The following is a 2797-nucleotide window of genomic DNA, read 5'->3' as shown; positions in this document are numbered from 1 at the left end:
ATGTCAGGGCTGGGGAAATCCGTGTTCCTGGTTCTGTCTGTCACTCAGTTCATTCTGGGGATGCTGGGGAATGGTTTCATAGTGTTGGTCAATGGCAGCAGCTGGTTCAAGAACAAGACAGTCTCTTTGTCTGACGTTATCATCACTAACCTGGCTCTCTCCAGGATTGTTCTGCTGTGGATTCTCTTGGTTGATGGTGTTTTAATGGTCTTCTTTTCCAAAGTACATGATGAAGGGACAGTAATGGAAATTATTGATATTTTCTGGACATTTACGAACCACCTGAGCATTTGGCTTGCCACCTGTCTCAGTGTCCTCTACTGCCTGAAAATTGCCAGTTTCTCCCATCCGACGTTCCTCTGGCTCAAGTGGAGAGTTTCCAGAGTGGTCGTACAGATGATTTTGGGTGCACTGCTCTTATCGTGTGCCAGTGCCATGTCTCTGGTCCATGAATTTAAGATCTATTCTATTCTCAGTGGAATTGCTGGTACAGGGAATGTGACCGAGCACTTTAGAAAGAAGAGAAATGACTATAAAGTGGCCCATGTTCTTGGGACTCTGTGGAACCTCCCTCCCCTAATTGTTTCTCTGGCCTCCTACTTTCTGCTCATCTTCTCCCTGGGAAGGCACACACAGCAGATGAAGCACAGTGGCACCAGCTCCAGAGATCTGAGCACGGAGGCCCACCAGAGAGCCATCAAAATCATCGTCTCTTTCCTCTTTCTCTTCCTGCTTTACTTTCTTGCCTTTTTAATTACATCATCCAGTTATTTCATACCAGAAACTGAGATGGTTAAGAGAGTTGGAGTAGTTGTTACAATGTTTTACCCTGCCAGCCACTCATTCGTTATCATTCTGGGAAACAATAAGCTGAAGCAGATGTTTACGGAGATGCTGTGCTGTGAGCCTGGTTATCTGAAGCCTGGATTCAAAAGACCTTTTGCCCCATAAAGTGACAGAGGGCACCGGCAGGAGCTTGGGAGTCCTTCTGCCTGGCTTAAGACTACATGGCTCTTCCTGACCCTTCTGGGGCACTCGTCCTGTGACACTAGTAGCAGAGAGACCCTTACTGCATTGCCTTGTTCCACTGGGGTCATGTCTCATGGCTTCTCTTTGCATGGTGGTTTTGGAGAGAGTTAAACAGTCCCTGAAAAATGTCAGTATAGTAAGAACACTCACTGTATAGATGTGGGGTTGTATTTTAATAGCTGTCAATGTCATGAGCTGATTACTAGCTTTAACTTAAAGTTTATACTGGCAGTGACGAGTTGATGTAAATAAAACAGTGTAATAGGCCTGAGGGAAAGAGCAAAAACATTGCAGTTCCACAGACTTGGGTTTGAATTCTGGTTCTGTCAATTTCCAACACTTTTGGTCTTTGGTGAGTTACTTCCATTTTCTCTCTGATCCTCCTTCCCTTATTTTAAGATGTGGACTGTGACACAGGCTTCATAGGGTATTAGAGACTCAGGAGGCATAGTGTATGGTGTTGAGCCCTCACTAGATGTGGCTGGTATTGTGGCTCACAGTGAATTGTGCAGTAAGAGCAGTTCCCACAGGAGACTGGTTTTCACATATCCACTGTGTGAGGACAGAAGCAGTGGAATGAGAATCAAGACCCTTGGCTTAGGCTCCTGTCCAGTCTGGTGGTAGTCATTTTGTTCAGTTGTCCTGGCATTCCTTTGTCATTTGGCTCAAGTAAATCGCCAAGTAATTTTTTATTTTTTAGATTGGGCAAAAGTCCAAGCAGTTTTTTTTTTAAAGATTTTATTTATTCATGAGAGACAGAGAGAGAGAGAGAGAGAGAGAGAGGGTCCATGCAGGGAGCCTGATGTGGGACTTGGTCCTGGGACTACAGGATTATGCCCCAGGCTGAAGGCAGGTGCTAAACCACTGAGCCACCCAGGGATCCCCAGTTTTTTTTTTTTTTTAAACTAACCAAGATGCATATGAACTTTAAAACTTGAGAGTTTTTTTTAAAATAATATAAGCAGTTTTTTATAAATTCAGTACATCTTCTTTTAATACAGTTACATAGGCATTAATTTATTTCCTATCATTAAACAATGTACAGAAGTCAATGAGAATATTATTACTTATGATCGTGAAGAATTCTCAAACTCATGAATGTATGTTAAGTAGGATCCATGGAAAATCTGAATCTAGATTTCTGTCACTAATGGGGCTGTCAGGTATAGAGCATCATGGCTGTGAATCTGGGGCCTAAAGACAGGTAGCCTGGGTTCTGGCCCCTGTCCTGGCCCCTGTGAACTGGTTAACTTTATTAATTTAAAAAAATTTTAAAAAATATTTTATTTATTCATGAGGGACACAGAGTGAGAGAGAGAGAGAAAGGCAGAGACACAGGCAGAGGGAGAAGCAGGCACCATGCAGGGGAGCCTGACGTGGGACTCAATCCCAGGTCTCCAGTATCACAACCTGGGCCTAAGGTGGCGCCAAACCGCTGAGCCACCTGGGCTGCCCAAACTGGGCAACTTTAGGGCAATTTCTTCACTTTTCTCTATTTCATTGTTCTTCATTTGTAAAGTGGGAATATTAATAGGATGTTGTTGATAGGGTTGCTGGAAGCAGTGAGTGAGTTACCAGATGAAAAGTGCTTAGAGTCCCAGGTGGAGTAAGCAATAACTATTACTATTATTACTGTGATTGTGTAGAATGAGTGGTATTTTGACATAGCACTAAGGATCACCATACTTCTTGGCATTTGGTCATATGTAACCAGAAATTAATTTGGGGATTGTTCTGGGATTTATGTATTCTTTTTTAAAGTTACAGG

The 2797-nt window shown here is 43.0% G+C and overlaps 1 protein-coding gene across 1 annotated transcript; it reads left to right on the top strand.

Moving 5' to 3' along the window:
• TAS2R3 (taste 2 receptor member 3) lies at nt 1-951 on the top strand. Its single transcript, NM_001145499.1, has one exon. It carries the CDS (start codon nt 1-3, stop codon nt 949-951), a length of 951 nt encoding a protein of 316 aa, NP_001138971.1.
• Nucleotides 952-2797: the final 1846 nt, after the last annotated feature.

Source organism: Canis lupus, chromosome 16 (genome assembly GCF_011100685.1).
Source record: "Canis lupus familiaris isolate Mischka breed German Shepherd chromosome 16, alternate assembly UU_Cfam_GSD_1.0, whole genome shotgun sequence".
Lineage (NCBI taxonomy): Eukaryota > Metazoa > Chordata > Mammalia > Carnivora > Canidae > Canis > Canis lupus.
Note: the sequence above shows the minus strand (reverse complement) of the source record. Positions and strands in the feature narration are given on the sequence as shown.